A 20,174-nucleotide genomic window follows, 5' to 3' on the forward strand; every position below is an offset into this window, starting at 1 on the left:
AACCGAGAAGATCAAATGGTGGGTGCTTCTATAAGCTAGTTTTCATGTTTTTATGATGTACCAAGTGAGGCCTACCGATCGATGGTATAGATCTCACTTTGGACCCTAAGATGTGGCCGATAGCCCACCTTGATGCTCATTATCATTCCATGATACTTTCTAGTTTAGAAAGGGGTCATCTAGACCTTCTATTTCGGTGGAGAACAGATCTCCACTGTTGATTTTGATCGGTGGGCCCACATGTATTGGGACCCACTTGATATATGATTGAATGCTTAAAAAGGAGGGCTTATAGTGTCGGGGTCCCTCCATCACACGTGTGTCCCACTTTTTCTCTCTCTCCCTCTCTCTTTCATTTCATCCTATTTTATGTGATGATATGGCCATGTGGCTCACCCAGATGGACCCCACCATGAAGCATGTATTTGATCCTAAGCCATTTGTAGGTGGGGCCCACTTTACATATGTGTTGTGTCCACACCATCCATCATTTGGTGGCCCACCTGAGCAAGGCCCAACTTGTAAAGTCGTTTGCCCAAAAACCGTCCAGTGTCCAGGGACGCTCGACGTTAGCTGAAAAAAAAAAAACAAAACAAATATTGGCTTGATTCTCAAGCTTTGGAGAGGGTTGCTCATGCAGGCCCCACCTTGGTGCATGTTTTTAATCCAAGCCGTCCATTCCTTTCCTTAGCTCATTTTAGGCATTGAGCCGAAAAATGAGGTTAATCCGACTCTCAGGCAGGCCATAGCATAGAAAAATATTGGTTTTCACCGTTGAAAGTCACTTCAATGTTTTTACACACCGAAATACGCTCAATATTGGGCTTGTTGGATCTGTTATTAGTTGCAGAATTTAATGGGTGGGGTGGATTCTACTGATATGGGCCCCACATAAGAAAAACCTCAGAAAAATAATAATAAAAATAAAAATGAAACAGTCAGAGGACGTCAGCGACGTCCTGATGCTTTTGACGTTGGAAGGGGTCCCAGCCGTGGGCCCCACCATGATGTGTGTCCATCATCAACACCGTGTAATTGTTGGGTCCTCTCTAGGAGAGTGGGTCCCCCAAGAATCAGCTATATTTGGGACTCAGGTGGCCCACATCACATGAAACAGTGTGGATGAACGTTTGCCATTGAAACCCTTTTCTGGGTAGCAGAAAGTTTTGGAACATTATGAAATTTATTTTTCCTATTCATCTGGGTCTGTGTGACCTTGTCAACGGATTGGATGGAAAGTAAACGTTATGGTGGGCCCCACATGGGACCCACACTGATGTATGTGTTTTTCTTCACACCATCCACGGCTGTGGATGGTGGGAACCACCATGGTATATGTGCTCTGTCCGCACCGTCCACAGCACTGGACGGTGGGACCCACCCAATTATGTATGTGTTGTATTCACGTCATCCACTGTTTGGACGGTGGGGTCCACCATGATGCATGTGTTGCATCCAAACCGTCCCACCACTTTGAAAGCTCATTTACGGCATGAGCTAAAGAATGAGCCAGATCCATAAGTTCAAGTGGACCCCACCATTTAAAATAATGGGGATAGTGACATTCACTGTTCAAAACTTCTTAAGGGCCACGGTAGTTCCAATCAAGATGATTTGTTGCCTTCATCTACCTCCATGTTAACTTATAAATAGGTTGGATCCAAAAAAATACATAACGATGGGCCCCTGAAGGATTTTTAACGGTGGAAATCATTGTCACCATTGATATTTGGAGTGCGGTCCAGTTGATCTTTTGATATGATTCATTTGTATTATTATATATACATTTTGATTTATTTGTGGCCGTCCATTAAGGCCCACCTTGGTATATATATGAGGCCCATGTGATTAGGCCCATCTTGATTTATTTATGGCCGTCCATTGAGGCCCACCTTGGTATATGTATGAGGCCCATGTGATTAGGCCCATCTTGATTTATTTGTGGCCGTCCATTGAGGCCCACCTTGGTATATGTATGAGGCCCATCTTGATTTATTTGTAACTGTCCATTGAGACCCACCTTAGTATATATATAAGGCCCAAGTGATTAGGCCCATCTTGATGTAGTTATGGCCCATCCGCTGAGGCCCACCTTGATATATATGAGACCCATGTTATGAGGCCCATCTGATGTATTGGAGGCCCATGGGTCGAGGCCTAATGGGATGTACATAAGGCCCATTGTAATGTGATTCCACCATGGTTTATGTAATGATGTTTATGGCGGGCCGTGCCTAAGGAACAATGTTGATTTGACGTCCACATTGTAAGGATGATGTTGGTTAAAGTCCGCATTGTCACTCTCCTTAAGGCCTATTGATAGGCCCATACTTGTATGTGTAGGCCGTCTAGGCCCATCTTCGTTGTGAGGATAGTTCACCACTTTATAATATGCTTAGTATAATTCCATGCCTCATGCCATACGCATAAGCCGTTGGGCTGAGACATTTACAGGACTCCTTATGAGACGAAGCACCCCACATGAGCACATGGTACGCGTGAGATTATTGCATGATTGTACGGTATGACTCATGCATCTTGCATTATGAGTTATGATCACTGTACGCCCTAGCGACATCAGGGTCATAGCCTCCACAAGCACATCGTGGATGGCTAAATGGGACACCAGAAATACTTGGTTCTAACACTGTGGGCACGTAGGATGTCCTTGGGTAAAAATTCTAGAATCTCCGAGGCCAGGAGGTGCCCCAATGTCTAGACCAGTGGAACATGAGTGCCCGAGTGCCGAATACCAGTAGGCCGCATCTCCCACTGTGTCGTGGTCGGTTGGAGGGGGTGTGGCCTTATCCGCCGAGCGAGGGGGCTATAAGCTAAGCTGAGTATGACCAGCTCGTAAATGGGTCCGCTATCGACGAGCCGGGTAGGTATTGGTAGACTACTGGTCAGGTAAATAGTGAGGCCTATTCCGCTCGCTGGGCTGTGCAGCTAGGGAGGAGGCAGTCCGTGTCAAGTGTAATAGACCCCGGTGATTTTCCCAGAGAGCAAGCATACTGATATGTGGACTTATTAAGCAGGAATTGCTTATCCATTCATTCATTCATTCACTATCCACTCGGGCTGGTGGTGCATAACTATTTATTACGTGTACCATCACATGGCCAGGATTTCGGTTGGGCGCGCGAATAACCTAAGATCAAGAGTTTACCACATTGTGTCTGACTATCCAAATTTAGGTATGAGACTGGTTTAGATAGAAGTCCCTTGTGATGGACCCCATAGCCTGTGATACTTTGTACTATCATCCCGACTTCACATTCCGGTATGGTCATTTCATTCGCACCGCATATTACATTGCATCCGCAGTACTTAGCATTTTTGTAATGACCTTGAAAATTTTGTGTTATTCTTTCCCTAGTAGTTGTTTTTGGGGTAAGTAGTGCTAATCTCGATTGCTTGTGAAATTCGCATCATTCACTTTAAATTCGATCTGCATGACTCAAAACTTGTAAATTAGCTAGCGCTATGTTACTCTGAAATCTGGGACCCATCGCTAAATCCAGTTGTTCTGGGGAATTTTTGAAAGTTTTGGATCGGACCTAGACCGCACGTCGAAAGTCCGATAGTGATGATCTTAGGCTGTTGCGGTCACCATGTTGGACTTGGTCATCACCTCAAAAATTAAGTCCAGGTGATGTTCTGGGTCGATTTGTTTGAGTTCGGAGTGAAGAGTGTGAGAACGGTTGGAAAGTAAATGTGATTTTATGAAATCTGAGTCGTGTCGCTTGCGCGATGATTTTAAGCAATCTGACTGTTGGATTCTGACTCAATTTCACCCTCTGATCAGGGAAGGTGGCCCAGGCATGTCCTTGTGCTTGTGGACCTGATCGAGATTCAGTGACCGTTGAATTGAGTGTGGTCCGCCACAGCTGATCTAAAGATCCGGTCGGTACGAAAACTCAGCCTGACCTAAATCCATGGTCAGTGAGCTTAAGTCCGACCTTTCGTGGTTATAGGCCCACCGGAAGTACTTCGTTGGATCGTGAGAGGCCGGTTTTGGTTATACCCTAAGTATACCTTGGCCCTAGGGTTATTTTCATCAATGTTAGGCTTATTTATAGACCTTAAAACCCTAGCTCTCTCTTCCATACGAATTTCCTAACCCTAGCTAAGTGAGAGAGAGGAAAAGAGAGAGAAAGTGAGAGAGAAGTTGGTGAATCATCTTAGATTCTTTCCTGTTCTTCTTCATCCTTAAACCTTCACTTTGAATCGTTATTTCGGTGATTCTGAGTTCATCTTTGGGTAAGTTAACCTAACCCTAATCTGTGTTAGAGCTTAGAATAGTCTTAGTGTTGTTGTATCTCATTTCTATTCTTATCTTAGGTTGTTCTGTCGCCGTTGACGAAGACATATCGTCTGAAATCAGTTCGGTGTTCTTTTCTGGCTTAAGGTGCGGACTTTAAGTGTATAGGTTATGGTTTTCAAGGCTTTCAATGTCAGTTAATGGTTTATTCTTGCTATGGATGAGATTTCACATGCCAAATGTTATGTTTACTTTGCGTTCCTAATATGCATGTGTGACATTGAGATTTGTGTATTCTATGTGTATGTATAAAGTACCGTATGCGTATAAAATATGAACATGTGATTGCCATGATTATTTGTCGTGTACTTATGCTAGATGTATGTGCGATAACTCCTTGGTAAAAGGAATTGTCCAAATGCGTGTTTTCAACATATGTCATGTATGTTGAACTATGTATTCTAAGTGTTTGTAGAAATGCTTGAATGATTTAAAGTATAATATATTATACTATTTGTGGGCGTTGAGAAGCGATTCTCAACTCTCCCACTAGTGTGTATGATTTCCTTCATGTAAGTTACATTCCTTGTTGTTTAATTTCAAGTCTTACTTATGCTTAAATCCATGTTAAGTTGATATTCTTCAGATGCTTTCATACCATATGATTTGAGTTGTTGTTTCATTACTATTCTAAATTGTAGAGGTGAATACCTATTGTAGTGGAATGTGTGTGGGACTATGCATTAGTCCAGGAAATCGGTAATCGGCCTTAAGTTTGTGGTTGAGGTTGCTTTTGCCACGTAGGATGTGATTAGATAAACCCGAGTCGTATTAGAGTTGTCGGTAGTGGTTTGGCCACGCGGAGTGTTTGCGCACTCTATGTCGTTCAACCCAACGTGCGCTCGTGCTAGTTGAGATCATCAAGTAACCCGATTGTCCGATGTATGTTTACCATGTATGGACGTTACTGCTTGAATCTAGGGTACCAGACTTACCGATGAAATCCTATTAACCATGGTACCTTGATCCGCTAAGACTCATGAGCCGAACATGGTGGTATGGGACACCGTGGTCGAGCTGTCGGCCTACGCTAGGGTGACGAGCCTCCCCGTAGTGACCAGTGAGCAACCAAACTCGTGAGCCGATTATGGTGGTATGGGACACTATATTCGTGCTGTGGGCTTGCATTGATTAGTGACGAGCCCTTTGTGGTGACCTCGAGCATGCCTGGATACTGCACTGAGGTGACGAGCCTTGTTGTGGTAACGACGGTACGATAGGCGTGCATTGATTGGTGACGAGCCCTTTGCAACGACCTAAAACCATATGATCGTATGAGATGTCTAGGACTGACAACCCTAGTATGGATCACTGTTTGGATGGTGATATGAGGAAGGTACTTTAGCTTCCCAATCCTGCTGTATGAAAAGGACTAATAACAACTTGGTAATCATGTTCATGCACCGCATTTGCATGTGCTTTGTAGACGTGGCGCACTTTGAGGTGGTGTCATGCGTAACATAAGATGAAGACGTTGAGGGTGTACGCGTGAGGGCACGCATCATTCTACATACATCCTTGCATTAACAAGAGTACTTAGGACTTGTTTAATTGTTCTGCTTTATCATTACTGCTTGATTGAACTGATAACATGTTAACCTGTGCTTTATTGTTCCACTGAGTTGATCACTCACTCTCACGTTCTGGGACAGTGTTTAAACACCCACCAGACTCTGTCTTAGTTGTTGATGTTGCAGATGTTGATGCGACTTCTGAGGCAGAGCGGGAGATGGATGATGATGAGGCTGCTTTCTCTTTTATGCAGTTTTCAGACAGGTTCTAGCGAGCCTCGTTCTGATGTGCGGGATGCTAGGATTTCTTTTGGGAACTAAATGATGTAATTTGATACTTGTAATTTTGATAGTAACACTTGAATTACGACCTGGTATGTGTATGTATTTCAGGGATTCGCACATGTACACATTTATTTCTATAAGTCTTCCGCTTGCTTTCTTCACTTATCCCTGAATTATATCTGCACTTTGGCTTAATCTATTCCATGTTTTATGCACTAATACATACAACATACATCCATCATTAAATATGTTGCATAAGTGATGTTTTGGAACTCGGGAACTGAGTTATGCTCGACCCCCGAATTTCAGGGCGTTACAATTTTGTGTTACTATATTTTTGCACTTATATGGCCTAGATGAGGTTGATGGTATTTGTGGCTCGTCAGGGTTTGCATATTGTAATTGCATCCTCAGTATCTATTATTGTCTTATTATGTTTTGCATCGCATAGCCTTGGTACGGCTGATAGTACTCATGGACTTACCGGTGTACTTTCGCTTACTCTGATATCGTATGATTCATGATCTTGTCAGTATTTTCACTTATTCCGATTGTGTATGATTTATGGGCTTTCTGGTATACTTAATACTTATCTTGTGCACACACTTACACCACCCTCTAAGCTTTCTATAAGCTTATGCACGATAGATGCATGCAGGTGATGTTAGGTTGTAGCAGCATTGAGCTTGGAGCATGTAGCGGTCTTCTGGAGCTTGATTTTTTATTTATGTATTTTTCTTTCAGCATTGTACTCAAATGATTATATTAGTGGATATGTGATGATGATGTTGCCTTTATGACTTGGTTATACTTGTGGTTATGCTCCATTATAAAAAAAATCATACTGAAAATCCTCCTTGTAGGATCCTAGGATCGGAATTGGGCATGCGAGTGCCGGGATCCCAGAATGGGGCACTACGGAGGCTGTCGGCGCCAGATTAGGCGATCGAAAATTTTGTGAGCCCATTTTTTGAGTTTGGGGCGTGACACTAGCAGAGTTCACAACTGAAACCGATTGGAAGTTATGTCGGTCGGTGGTTAACTCAGTCAATTCACGTGTCGAGCTTCCACTCAGGCCTACCTTGCTCCAAACTCATTGGAGCACGTCCTGATCAAATGGACCGAGTCTGGAAACGAGCACTTCGACCAGGTCAAACTCAGATCAAGAAGCAACTCGCCAGTCAAGAACAACCCCTACTCAAGCACCGTAACCGATCTCAGTCATTTATTGTGGCATCGCACCCAACTCATTAGAGAATCGACTAGGTAAATACCCAACTGAGTTCTAGGTCGAGTCATTGATGAGTTGGTAACTCATCTACGTTTTAGGAAAAACCCTGACTCAAAATCGAATCTGGGGAAACAGTCCATTTCAGTCTCTCTACTCCATCAGGTAACCTGAATCTATCCCAGTGTTTAAAGGTAACGCTGCACTCCACTCGGCAGCAAGTTGACTCGGTGTTAACATGTTGTAATGATATCTTCAAGAACGCCTTTAACTGACTACACTGGGAAATAATTAACCTCTCTTCAACAACCGAGAAAAAGAATTGATATTTAGGTATGGAACTAGAGCCTATTACCTAGTTTTAAAATCCCCTCAACTCAGAGTCAAGTTGACTCTTCCAGTTTTCCCAACTAAGTCCACTAACACTGATGCCAGAGTCATCCAAGGATGATTGGGGAAATATCAGACCCAGGGGATCAGCAATCTGATCATGTAGTAAGTAAACTACCTAACACCTAAACTCAACGAGTTGTGAGTTGAGAAGTCCAACTGAGTCAACTCAGTTGTGACTCACTGGAATCTTGTAACATCTTATTTAGGTGTTGTTTGCAACTGTGATCCTTGAAGAATACTTTCCTTCAATCTGTCCAATCAAGATCTTTACATCCACCTCATAAGGACATCTCAAAGTAAGAGGAACTTCCAATCTAGGTGAGCTGACTCCCTAGTCATCTTCTATTAATTAAGAAAAATATAGTAGTAATAATAATAAGATAGGATATTGATATTCTTGTGTTGGTTGAGTATAGGTATTCAGTAGAGGCTACTTTAGATTCCTCTCGCTGAAGTCAACTTGGTGTGGGCATTGCGATTGGATTCAAGTTGATTCCATCTAAAGTGAAGACTCACCCTTTGAGCTTCCCACTTAAATTCATTAATCTAATCATAGACGATGCCTTAATCCCTTCCATTTAGTTACTTGATTGAGTCACTTGACTTATTATGTGAAAATGTGAATATGTTAATATGTTGCGCACTTGATTCCTGTGTTAGATAATGAACATATCTCTTTAATTTTGGTATGCATAAATGATTGATGATAATATGTTATCTTTAGTTGTACACATGTTAATTAATTGTATGATTGTCATTCACGATCATTTGATGGATTGAATGGAACTTGTCGTGGTCTTACTATCTTGTGGTCCATATTTGACTTATACGGCTTGGATTGCACATCTGCCTTATATGGCTTGGATCGCACATTGCCTTACATGGCTTGAATCGCATATTTGCCCTACGTGGCTTGGATCTTTTATTTACCCTTTGTGGCCTTGATGGAACATTGGTGCCCTTTTTTGTGGCTAGTTGATCCTCTCTTCATCTTGCGGTGTTCAATTGTATGGTGATTTCTTGGTGGAGCGGGTGTTCGTTTAGCGATTTTCTATCCATCTTGCGGTGTTCACGTACGATATAATTTTCGGGTAGAGTAGAGTTTTATATGTTAGTTTTTTAGTCATCTTGCGGTGTTTAGTTTACTGTGATTTTCGGGTGGAGCAAGTGTTCGCTTAGCGATTTCCTAGACACCTTATGGTGTTCACGTATAATATGATTTTCGGGTGGTCTAGAGTTTGTATGTTGCTTGTCTCTTCATCTTTCGGTGTTCAGTCATATTATGATTTCCACAGTGTTCAGTCATATTGTGATTTCTAGGTGGAGCGGGTGTTTGCTTAGCGATATCCTAACCATCTTATGGTGTTCATGTGCGATATGATTTCCGGGTGAAGTAGATGTTTGTATGTTGTTCTTTCTTCATCTTGTGGTGTTTAGTCGTATTATGATTTCCGAGTGGAGCGGGTGTTCGCTTAGTGATTTTCTAGCCATCTTGCGGTATTCACATATGATATGATTTTTAGGTGAAGTAGAGGTTTAAAGCTTGATTTTTTAGTCATTTTATGGAGGTTGTTAGATTGATTATTTGACCATCTGGACACGTCCCCTTTCAATGCGAGTGCTATTACATTTCCTTAATGTTGAAACTGTGTTGACTGGCTTAGTTCTGAACATATGATCATGATGTTAAATTGTGTTGTTTAATATGTCTCTTCTCATATATTATAATTTATGTTGGATTATGAATGATGAGTAAGTAATCTTAGAGGGTCCTCTTCACTGCGATAGCCATTGACGCTATCAAACCATATAAATTGATGCAGGTGTAGAGCAAGCTGATGTTGTTCACTGGGTTGCTAGAGTAGATCGGGTAGCTGAGGAGCTAGACGGGATCCCTATGGCCCATGTTGAGCTTTATCATTGCTAGATTTCTATCTTTGTTTAATAAATTTTGTATTTAGGATTGTATGTCTTGTATAGGCGTTACATTTAAAATTTTGTAATGATCAGAATGTTTTTACTTAATGCATGGTTTACTCTAGCTTTGTTGTTGTTAACTCTAAATAATGATAAGCGGTTCAAATTTACACTGAATTTTATAGGCTAACACTCGGGTTTTTGAAAAACAAGTCATATACTCGGGTTCCAAAAATCGGGGCGTTACATTGACACAAGTAAGTATGTGAGTAAGTTCTTATGTAGGCCTCCGACAGGAGTATACGCTTGTATAAGTTAGAGGTAAAACAAATTTAAAACCTCCGATAGTGAATACCGGCATATTCAGGGAGAGTGTGTCTGCCAGGAGTGGAGTAAGGAAACCTAACCACTATAAATACTTATGTTTGCGATTGTGAATTGCATGTATTCTTATTCATACTTATGTGATTGATTAGTTAAATCTTATAATTGTTTGAATTGAATTGTATGCTAGGCACTTAACTTGTAATGTACATATAAACTCACTATCATGTTTTAGACTAGTTGCGTAATTGGCATATCTATTGTAGTATATCTGATTGGACCCACTATTGGCTTTGAAGCTTTAGTATTAATTTGCCTTAGTTTAATTGGCAAACTAGTTTAAGTTAGGTAATTTTGGATTTGTATTGGCATAATTTTTATTTGGTCTTAATCATTCTTCTAGGACATAGGCATTCATTATATAGCTTTGTCAAACTTTCACGTGTTGTGGTAGACATTCCAAGCAATTTCAGTTATAACATAGATCATTACTATCTAACGGCTTTTACCATAGTACCTTAGGAGTAAATTAAATATCATCAACCTTAAATTGTAAGATCATGATTAACTAAGTTCTGATTTAGTTGATTATACCCATTTGGTCACATCATGTTGACCACCCGCTTCGATCGTGTGTTCTAATAGACGACTCAGGTATTTATCTTTCTTTTTCTTTTATTTCTTTGGTTGATTAATACTTTGTCAATTGCAATGGCCTATATATTCAAATATTACTAAAATCAACATTATATAGCCTTCTTTTATTTATTTGTATATTTTTGTTCGTTTGAAAAATATTGAATATTACTAGTGAAATAAAAAGTTCTTAAGTTCGTAGACTCGCATCCAATGTCACAAGACAAAAAGAATCCATTCGAAAGGATTAACCCCACCCTTTTACAAATCATCTAAACGCTGAGCACAATTGGTGGTTGAGAGGATAATTGGACCGTGTGTCCAGTCTCCAATTTGTATGTCTTAACACAGGGTAACATTAGATATTCAGTCAAACCTTGAGTCAAGTAGACTCCGATACGCCCACACATTATACCCACACAAAAAAACCGAATATAAGCCATTGTTCACACATTTGACCTTGTTTAATTAAATTATCAGTAACAAATTGAACCATTTCAACCATTTAAAAATTGGGCTCTTTTGCTTTGATAAATGGATGGTCCTCACAAACTTTGTGTAATTAAAGGATTGAAATACCCTATATATAGATCTTTTAGACATTCTCCATAAGGGGGACCCTAAAACGGTATGGATCATTAAGAACAACTCAATTACAATAAATGAAGTCCCAATTTATCGTATTGCAAGAAGTAGGAATGCATTCCAACAAATCTCACTAATAAATAAATTTTTTTTCTTATACGTCCAGTCACACCATGCAGTTGAATTTCACAATGGGCAATCGGACCCTTGACCTCGTGTTGAAACTCCTGCGACTCGGTGGCATTAGTAATACCCCACTAATAAAGGAAATTTCTCTAAGTTAGGTAAAACACAGGTTGAATGCTCCGTGGGCCCTACCATGATCCTGACGTTGCATCGACTCCGTCCATGAAATTTTAGTACTCATTTAAGCCATTCTTTTCAACAATCAAACAAATCTGAAGCTTTAGTGGGCACAACACTAGAAACGGTAGGATTGGGAACACCCACCGTTAAGTTTAAATGCCATCAACATGTTCATTAGGTGCGTCTCAGCAGGAACGGAAAAATAAAATATAAGCCTCATCGAAAACTTCAATGAGTCCAAAGTACATTTTAATGGTCCGTATCGCATCCTCACTTTTTTCCTAGTGGTGTGGCCCACTTTAACTTTCAATCTATCTGATTGTTGTAGGAAGTCACAGGTTGATCTTACTCAAAATGATGTACAGAGTGGATTTCACACGCTTATCATGGTGGGACCCACAGAGGTTTCTCCGGCACGGATTCCCTAAGGACATTGTGCGTAGACTTTTTAGCGTAGGTGTAGGCTACACGCACTTAAGGGATGATGGGGTACTCTAATCCACAATTTTAAATGACTAAAGTACCCCTCTTTAGTGGATAAGATGCAGACCGTCGGATTTAAATCCAACGGTATATAAAAGCTTTGAACCCTTTTTCTGTGCTTACAGTGTTTGTACTGTATCCAGCCTCTTTTCCATATGCGGAACATCGAGTTCCAGTTCATCAGCATATGCGTAATTTGCCGATCTCGTGCACGTGGTGCCATACAAAACGTTGCCTGGGGGGCCAGAACTTTGATTGGGTTTTCCGTGCGAATCACCTTGGCTAAAAATGCTCTATCACTTCAGCATTTGGCAATTGTTTTTTAATCGAATCTAAGCCGTTGCTGCCTTTTTCTCTCTCGACCGTTTATTTGTTGTCCACTTGTTGAAGGTTTCGGTACCCAGATTGGGAGTTATTCCATAAATCCGTACATCGATTATGGACCCTATCATATCAACAGGTTCGATCACTGAATCACGGGACCCAAAGGTAGAGAATCTTGAACGTCAGCAAAATGCACGTGTACCAATAGGAAGATCGTTATTTCTCGTAGTTCGTTTTCCTCTGTCGCGATATAGTGGCATAGCGTGTCTCCACCCATTAGGGCCACATTCGGAGATGATCCAATCATGTGAACCGTTATAATTTACTTAAATAACTTAGATAATCATTTATATCATTTTCAGGCTTAAATTATGATCTTAACCTTTGATTTTTGGAGTTGAATTTGAACCATTGAAAGTCTTACATTCATTTTTCTTTAGTTCATCTACAGATGGTGATACTCACAATCAATTCAGCGTAATTTTATTACTAGATTCCGTCATCGGGTGAGAAAATGACGGTTCTGATCATGGGACCACTCAGCACGTGGCCCCAGTCAGCGTCGATACACTATGGAACCTGAGTCGCGACAGAGAAAAAACAAACTCTTTCTCATGTAACTCTCCCACGAAGCCTTCTCCCTTTAAAATTTCTCTCCAGCTTTCGAGATTCGATTGACCCTTCTTCCACACCTTTTCTCTTACTCCCATCTCTCTCTCTCTCTCTCTCTCTCTCTCTCTCTCTCTCTCTCAAAACGCTCTTCGTTCTCTTATAAATGAGAGAACTCTGAGACGTTGAAGAATATCTATCGAGAGAGAGAGAGTAGAATCGACGACAGAGATTTTCCTCTCACTAGCCTTTCGCTCCTCTCTCTCTCTCTCTCTCTCTCTCTCTCTCTCTCTCTCTCTCTCACGTTGAAGAGGATCAAGTAAGACAGAAGAGGACTCGACGGCTGAGATTTGTCGCCTTATACATTCATCGACGGACGTGATTTTTCCGCAGAAAATTTCATTCAACTGCGGAACTTTCCAGACGTTTAAGAGAGAGAGAGAGAGCGACAGAATCTCTTGCTGCTTTTTCCCGCCAAAGAAAAGCGGCCAGAGGCTCAGATTCCGGAGACGTAGAACCGTCTCCCGCAAAATCACCGGAAAACTGACATCTCCAGCGAAAATTCCGGCAAAATCGTGTTTTCCAACGAGGCCTAGATCCTCTCTCCCTTCGACATTCGGGCCATTTCCACCGCGGAAATTCGGTAGATCGGCAGCTCCGGTGGATTTTCCGGCGAGGGCGCTAGGTTCTCTTCCCGGCCAGTTCCACGTCTCCAGCGGAATTCTGTCAGCCCCGGCAGTGAGACGGGGCTACTGAGTGGTTTCCGGCGATGGCAGCGGCGGCAATGGCGGCAGACGACCTGGCGCGGTCGAGCAGCAGCCGGCGGTCATGGGCGTCGTCGAGCTTCCGGGGAGCGTCGGCGAGCTTCAGGGAGGTTTGGGCCAATCCGGCGGACGTTTTCCGGCGGAGCACGTCGGAGGTGGGGGTGGACGACGAGGAGGATCTGAGATGGGCAGCGCTGGAAAAGCTGCCGACGTACGATCGGTTGCGTAGAGGGATCCTGAGGCAGGTGGGCGAGGACGGGAAGATGTTCGAGGAGGAGGTTGATGTTACCAACCTCGGTCTCCAGGAAAAGAAGCTGCTTATGGACAGCATCCTCAAGATCGTTGAGGAGGACAACGATCGATTCCTGCATCGACTCAGGGACCGAGTCGACAGGTGAGTCTGAAACTCGAATCGAATTTATTACGATCTTCTTCTGATTCTTCCATGGTGGATTGATTATGTTTGTTTCTGACACGTTGTGCCGATGTTTCAGAAATCCAGACCGTTTGTCTGTTGATCCCCACCATGGATTGACCACGTGTTGAATCTTGATAAGTTTTCTCTTCTCAACCGTTCATCTATCAGCCGCAAATCGAAAGGTTAAGATCGTTATGTTGGGGAAAATTGTGGACCAACGGTCCATCAACGATTGAAAACAACGGACGAACGACTTGGATTATATAAATGTGGGCCCCACTTGTCATAATGAAGACGCATGTCACTACCCACCAGTGTACCATAGAAGGAAACAATAGGAATAATAGTTTCCACCATTGAAACCTTTCTAGGGTATACAGTAATGTTTATTTGTCATCCAACCGGGTAATAATATCATATAGATATAAATAAAAGGAAAACACAAATAATTGATCCAAAACTTGTGTACCCAAGAAAATTTTCAATGGTTGACATTTAATTCACACTGTTTCTTGTCGTGTGGCCCACTTGAGCTTTGTATATACTTCATTTTTGAGCTTAAGCCTTAAAATTATCTATTAAAATGAATGTAAGGAATAGATGGAATATATATATATATATATATATATGTACCATGCGCTCGACCTCACGATAAGCTCCCGTGAGGTCGAGCTGTGAGGGCCCCACCGTGATGCGTGTCGACCATCAATACTGTGCATTTGATGGGTGCCCTCTAAATTATGGGATATCCCAGAAATCAGCCGTATACAGAACTCAGGTGGGCTATAACATCTAAAATCATGTGAAGACACCGTTAAAACATATAAAAGCACTTGGTGGTGCCCACTTGAGTTTTAAATGCTGCTGAAACTTGGTCTGAACCCTCATCCAAGTGGGACACACATAATAGCTGGGCTGGATGTGCAAACCACATCTCGGTGGGCCTAAAAAATGATTATGAATGTTTTAATGGTGCATGACCCCTCCCCACTTCTATATGTGGTGTGGCGCACACAAGTCACGGATTGACTTGATTTTTAAGACCTAGGCCCACGAAGGAATGGTGCATCTAACTAATGGGGTAGATGTTCGAAACGCATCACGGTGGGGCCCACACAACTCAACCTCATGGGATGGACTCGTGAGGTCGAGCGCATAGTACCTTTTCCCATATATATATATATATATGGGAAAAGGTACTATGCGCTCGACCTCACTATAAGCTCCTGTGAGGTCAAGCTGTGTGGGCTCCACCGTGATGCGTGTCGACCATCAACACCGTGCATTTGATGGGTCCCCTCTAAATTATGAGATATCCCAAAAAATAGCCATATACAGAACTCAGGTAGGCCATACCATCTAAAATCATGTGAAGACATGCCAAAAACATATAAAAGCACTTGGTGGTGCCCACCTGAATTTTGAATGCTGCTGAAACTTGGTCTAAACCCTCATCCAAGTGGGACACACATAATGGATGGGCTGGATTTGCAAACCACATCTCGGTGGGCCCAAAAAATGATTATGAATGTTTTAATGGTGCACGGCCCCTCCCCACTTCTGTATGTAGTGTGGCCCACACAAGTCACGAATTGACTTGATTTTTGAGACCTAGGCCCATGATGGAATGGTGCATCTGACTGATGGGGTAGATGTTCGAAACACATCACGATGGGGCCCACACAACTCGACCTCATAGGACGGACTCGTGAGGTGGAGCGCATAGTACCTTTTCCCACACACACACACACACACACACACACACACACATATATATATATATATTGTCGAGGGGTACATCAGATGGACAGATGTGGCGCTTTTCGCGTTCGGCGTAGTGACGGTGAAGGTGGGCCCAGCATATGATAATCTAAACCGTTGATATGGTGGGCCACGACATTGGATGGGCCATGTCCTGATGTGCCTCTTTCGGATGATCATGGTCATCTGGAAAAGATGGGCATTTACAACCAAGGGTCCATATTAGGTAGGGTTCTGTTAGATGAATGATTGCCAACAACGAAGGTGGGCCCAAGATGTATGGTCTGATGGGGTAACAAAAGCTCCGTTCTACGTGTGAGTGGCAGCACAACTCCCTAACGTGCCAAAGTGGCAGGCATTTGTAGTAGTGGGCGCGTCTAATCAGGTGGGCTATGGGCTACAAGAAACCCTGGTCCTAAAATCTGGCTGGCCATGCATGTACTTCGTATGGGAAACATTGCGTGGCCTTTTCTAACCGTCCATTTTTTTACCAATATGTGCGGACCACCTCACAACTGAACGTCTCTGTTTTCTGTGGCCCACCTGATAAACGAGCCGGATCTTGCGCTTGCATGCCAATTTGCATTAGCAACGGAAGCGGATTGGCTGGTGTACCACACAACACCGACCTGGCTGGTGTGTGTACGTGTCGTGCGACAGACGAGCGCTGCCACTCTTCGAGCTCCGGGCGAACGGTTCAAAGGAGATCAAAGTTACATGACCCATAGTGATGTATTTATTATATCTTATATCCATACTGTTCATTCATTTGGCGAAATCATTTAAGAGCATGAGCCGAAAAATGATTTATATCCAAAGCTCCAGTGGACCACATCACAAATAGCCCGTAGGACAATGATTCTCACCGTGAAAACATTTACACCACAGATAGCATGATTCTCACTGTTAAAACATTTGTAGGGCCTATCATAACATTTATTTCCCATCCAATCTGCTCATAAGGTCACACGTACTGAGAATGGTAGACATTCAGTTTCTTACTCTTTTTGCAGTGTGTTCCACTTGATATTTAGATTTCTCCTATTTTTTGGCTCAAGCCTGGGCCTGTTTGGGAGCGTGGATTTGGAGCACCCTGGATTCGCAACCCCTAGGATTGGAAACCCCCTGAATTGGCAATCCTCTCGGTGTGTTTGGCACCCTGGAGTGTGAATCAACTTTAATTCAAAAATACCTATACATGATATATTTATAGGGGTTTGAATTTAATTACTAAATCAACTTTAATATCCCCAATTAGTGAGATATATAATTTTTGACACTATGGTTGTGATAAGCCCTCTAAAATATATGCTTTGCCTAAAAATGATGAAATTCTAAGTCTCAGATGGACCGCAAGCACAAGATCATGTCCGAGTGACTAACCAACGATTTTTAACCGTTGATTAATATGGACAATGTTTGGATGGTGCTAGACAATATTTGGACGGTGCTGATCTACATAAACAATGTTTGGACGGTGCTTATCATCGTTAGTGGGCCATGTGCCCGTAGAATGATAGTGTACAGTGACATACATTTATACCTGCAACTATTGAAATGATTTTAGGTGTAATCCAAGCTCTCACCTTGGATTACAAACCCCCTCAAAGAGGGGATTGGGAACCCCCTGGATTGGCAATCCCTAGTTGCTTTATGCTGCCAAACAACAAAGGGGGTTTGAAACCCCCTCTAATCCCCTCCAATCTAAGGTGCCAAACGACCCCTAACAATGATCTCCCCAAATGAACCGGCAGTTTTGATATAACACGTGAGACCCACAGAATTTGATGACGTCAACACACTGGTCAGGTCGGTGGTGTGTGGTATACCATCCAATCCGCCTCCACTAGCAATGTAAGAAGAATCTGCACCGAATGACAAAAATGCCCTCCTGTTGGTTTTCCCACCGTGGGGTCCACCATTTTTTTATAAATGGAATCCAAATCGACCGGAGGATCATCCTCAACCATAAATATTAGATGCCAAAAGAATTAGGCTTATTCAATCATGGGGCAGGCCACACCCCAACCAAAAACCTCGAATCTACGTGGTGGGCCACTTGATTTGTCAGGTTTTCCATTTTCATGGTAGAGTGACTGCATTGCAGTGTTTGGATGACAAACATGCACTGTGGTAGACCCACGTGTCTCCAACTAGTTACCCCTGAGACAAGGGTAAAACGGTCAATTCTCCAAAGTTGGTGATGTTGACATTGCGGGGGGAGATCTGCATCGAACCTGAAACCGCGGGGTAGGTGATTGCAATAATCTAAAACGATATGTGCGGTGTTTAGAAGGTTTTTACAATTATCCCTATAATTATTTATTAAGGCATCCAAAGTTCCAGACCTCGTTGTTCGTTGTCAGGATTTCTCCTTTTTCCCAGGAAGTCGAAGTCTTTGACGAACACACGTACAATGGACGCGACGCGGTTCGCCTACTGACGCTGTCAGTGGCCCATATCAACTGGACCGGTGCTCGGTGGGCCCCATCATGATGTATGTGTTTTATCCACGCCGTCCATCCATTTTTCCATATCATTTTAAGTCATGAGCCCAAAAGATCCAGTTCTCTTCTAGACCACACCATAGGAAACAGTGGCTATTGAACCTCACGATTAAAATCTTCCTGGGAACTACAAAAGTTTTGGATGAAACTGTTATTTGTGTTTTTCCTTCATTCAAGTCTGTGAGATTGAAGGTTAAATAAACGTTACAGTAGACGTTAGGAAGTTTTTAATGGTGGGCGTTCAATCACCACTTTTTTCTTGTGGTGTGGTCCACTTGATATTTGGATCTGTCTCATTTTTGGGCTCTTATACCCTAAAATGATCTGAAAAAATAGATAGACGGTGTGGATAAAAAACATACATCATGATGGGGCCCACAGAGCACTGTCTAGTAGCCAGGCAATCCACGTCCCATGGCTTACCAAATGGCCCCACATGCCTAAATTGGGAGGTTGTTAGGAGCAGGAAGCATGGGAATAGGGTAAAGCCATCTGTCTACGGTACACGTGGCAGGGTTATGTTTAGATCGGATCCGCCCATATACAAGGCCCTAGCATTGAAGATTTATGTCTCAAAAATCACACCTATTAGACAATCCTATACATATGATCCGTGGCCATTAAAATGATGGTGGAAAACAAAAATAGTCAAGGGTCAAATATGCAGTGGGATAAACTGTAGAAAAATTACTGGTCAGGATTATCTTACCCTGCCACGTGCCAATTATGAGTAGACCTGATCAATACATCACCCTGCCACGTGTCTTGTGGAGAGATGACTGCACCATATCATCTCCCATGGTGGGAAGGCATTCTCCAAAGGTACCAATTTCTGTTAAATCTTGTGGTTTCCATTTGTAGGCCACTGATCCAACGGTTAGGATTGTCCAGTAATTATAATTTGCAAGGTTTTAGAGCCCCTATGACAGGGCCCGCCTGATGAATGGTCCAGATTTTGTATACATTCTACATATCCCGCATGTACAGTTTTGGATCAAGGACAGTTTCAAAAGAACCCAATTCTCCAAGCTAGTGATTTTTTATTTTTTTTTATTTCTTCATTCATTATTGAATTCTCTCTTGTCAATCCTCTCTTCTTCTTCTTCTTCTTCTTCTTCTTTTTAATTGTCTTTTTTAATTCGAACTCTCATAAATCAAATTTGAAATGTCTTTAAGATTCCCACCCACCATTGTTGGATGGTGGCAAATATGTTCTCACCAATGCTAATTGATATCACATCCACCCTTTATTGATATAATCACCTTTCTCCTACTTTTGTTAATACAATAATAAAACAATTGTACAAATCTACCAAAAGCAGAAGAGAAGTGTTATCTATCAGTAGATGATATTAACTTCTTCATTATTTTTTTCATAATCTTTATTAGAAGTTGTTTCTTTCTTCTCTGTTTTAATGGATAGAATTGTTTAATTTACTGAATTATTTGAACAGGGTTGGAATTGAAATACCTAAGATCGAAGTTCGATTTGAGCATTTATCAGTAGAGGCAGATTCTTACGTCGGGAGTAGGGCACTTCCTACTTTACTCAATGCTACAATGAACACTATAGAGGTTGGTTGTTTTCCTAATTAATTTCCATGTGATATTCTTTTGTAGCAAGTAGCTGTTAGAGGAGCTTTCAGTTGGAAATGGAATTTTTGAAACACTATATAAATTGTAAAAAGTTAAGAGAAGAAAGTTAGAAAACTTATCGCATTATAGAAGTGGAGGCAGGATTTGGAATCACTCGGCTTGAAATTGAATTTGCCCTCCTTGGACTGCATCCCAAGTGCAACAGG

At 42.1% G+C, this 20,174-nt stretch overlaps 1 protein-coding gene across 2 annotated transcripts in view; it reads left to right on the forward strand.

Moving 5' to 3' along the window:
• Positions 1-12,978: 12,978 nt before the first annotated feature.
• The window catches only part of LOC131234776 (pleiotropic drug resistance protein 2), a 28,211-nt gene continuing 21,015 nt past the window's right edge, over positions 12,979-20,174 (forward strand). The window contains exons 1-2 of one of the 2 annotated variants that reach the window (XM_058231730.1): positions 12,979-14,080; positions 19,827-19,947. In XM_058231730.1, coding sequence (XP_058087713.1) covers positions 13,692-14,080; positions 19,827-19,947 — 510 coding nt within the window. In that variant the 5' untranslated portion in view covers positions 12,979-13,691. The remainder of the gene's footprint in view (positions 14,081-19,826; positions 19,948-20,174) is intronic. The other variant, XM_058231729.1, reaches the window with a different exon arrangement.

This window comes from Magnolia sinica, chromosome 19 (genome assembly GCF_029962835.1).
Source record: "Magnolia sinica isolate HGM2019 chromosome 19, MsV1, whole genome shotgun sequence".
Taxonomy (NCBI): domain Eukaryota; kingdom Viridiplantae; phylum Streptophyta; class Magnoliopsida; order Magnoliales; family Magnoliaceae; genus Magnolia; species Magnolia sinica.